This window comes from Lipotes vexillifer, unplaced genomic scaffold, assembly GCF_000442215.2.
Source record: "Lipotes vexillifer unplaced genomic scaffold, Lipotes_vexillifer_v1.1 scaffold1798, whole genome shotgun sequence".
NCBI classification, from domain to species: domain Eukaryota; kingdom Metazoa; phylum Chordata; class Mammalia; order Artiodactyla; family Lipotidae; genus Lipotes; species Lipotes vexillifer.
In genome coordinates, this window is record NW_006789032.1 from 208334 (window position 1) to 210184 (window position 1851).

Here is a 1851-nt window from a genome sequence, read left to right on the forward strand (position 1 = left end):
TTCAAGCTCCTAAAAACTTCAGGACTCACTTTTCAGTGCAATGGGCAGGACCTCCTCCAAAAGGGATCAAAGGAAACTCCTGACGATCGGTGACAACACCCAGCAACCTCCGGCATGGCCCCCGGGACTGGCTGCCCTCGGGTAAGGATAGGAAGGGTTTCCAGAGCCACAGACCATCCGAGAGTGGGGCCTCTGCCCCCGGCGCCCGCCCTGGCACCAGCAGTTCCTGACCCCGCCCAGGGCTGGCCACATCCTTGCGGCTCCCAGAGCATCGGAGGTGGACCCGGCTGGGCCCGCGCTCTGCAGGCAGATGCCCACGCCCTTGGTGCTGACGAGGAGGGCGTGCTCCCCAACCTCGGCTGCTGCCGGAGGCCTAAGCCACAGGTCAGTCACTGACCCGCAGACGAGCACCGAGGAGCCCCTCTGGGATCGTTTCTTACAAAAGAATGTGTGGGAATAACTGCCAGCCGCCCTTCTCGTCACCACACGTGACAATCCGCATCTCTCCTCCCTGGCCCATGGCCTCTGGACCAACCCTGACCTCCGGCCAGATGTCTCCAGCCGTGGCCAACGCACCCCCTTCCAAGAGAACTAGCTAGTTTCCAATTGGACACAGACGCAGGGATCCAGAGCCCGAGGAAGTCTTTCATCCTCACGTGGTGAAAACACACTCAAGTCTCCCAAGTAACGAATGCATTTTCAGTCTAAAGAGAGGACAGTTACAAGTGCTTTAGCATAAGATTGCTGACTCCAAATTAGCAAAGGTGAATTCACCTGCCAATGGGAGCGAGCCTCTCACATGCTGCGGGCAGCACCTTAGGGGCCAGGCCCGTCCGCACCCAGGAAAGTCACCTACCCAGGGGCACACGCAGCCTGCCGCTGCGGGCTGGTGGGGGCCGCAGACCACCCGGGGGCGGGAGAGCGCGTGCACCAGCAGGGGCACTGGGGTCACCGGGCCAGCCAGACCCCGGCTGTCCCCACGCGGGGCTTTTACCCAGGACATGAGGTCCTGCCACCGTCTCCATAAAGCCCTGGAGAGCCTCACCGCTCCCCTGGCGTCTCCTCTGTGGGCACGGGCTCTCACGAGGCCTCCTGGAAAGTGAGCCCCATCCAGCGCGGGGCAGACTGGGGCAGCCAAAGCACGCGAGGGGAGGGCTCGGAGAACACCCGCCGGCCACAAACCCCACAACTACTAGAAAGCCTTTAATCAAAGACAGGACAGACAGCTCTCACACCCCCCGCCCCGCCCCCAGCCAGTGCAGGGCCGGAACAGTCAGAAGGTGTTCTTGATGCGGGCTGCCACCAGCACCAGGATCTCCCCGATCTTCCGCTGCCAGTTGGCGATGTCCTTGGACGTGGCGCACCACAGCTCCCCGTGCCGGGGCTCGGCGTTCTCGCAGCGCCTTTTCACCTCCTCCCGCTGCTCCTGGGTGGGGACCGCGGGCGTGTGAGGCGCCCCCACTCCCCCGCTGCCCCCAGTCCCGCTCCCTGGGAGCAGGCCCGCCACATTCCACTAGGCCTCACACCAGTGCCCGCACCCGCCCCCCAACTAGGAGCCAACCAGCTCCCCCAAGCCTGGCTTCCACGTCCCGTGGGGACCCAATGGCACTGGGCTCCGGGAGGGCTCCTGCATAGCAGGACAGGTCCCCCGAGGCACAAGGACGACCCCCAGGCCTCCAGCTCCAGCCCCAGTTGTGCCACGGCCCAAGCCCCCATCACAACCAACTCAACGTCTAAGTCTCAGGCTGAGAGGCTCCAAGGCTGTAGCCAGAAAGCTGCGTGGAAGCTGAATCAGTCGTCGGCGCCGCGGAACGGGGGTGGGGGCGGGCGTGGCGGGCGGCGCCGCGGGAC

At 64.5% G+C, this 1851-nt stretch overlaps 1 protein-coding gene across 2 annotated transcripts in view; it reads right to left on the reverse strand.

The window, feature by feature from the left end:
- Positions 1-1190: 1190 nt before the first annotated feature.
- The window catches only part of PRPF6 (pre-mRNA processing factor 6), a 35387-nt gene continuing 34726 nt past the window's right edge, over positions 1191-1851 (reverse strand). Inside the window, exon 21 of one of the 2 annotated variants that reach the window (XM_007462226.1) lies at positions 1191-1426. In XM_007462226.1, the coding sequence (XP_007462288.1) occupies positions 1274-1426 (153 nt within the window). In that variant the 3' untranslated portion in view covers positions 1191-1273. The remainder of the gene's footprint in view (positions 1427-1851) is intronic. The other variant, XM_007462227.1, reaches the window with a different exon arrangement.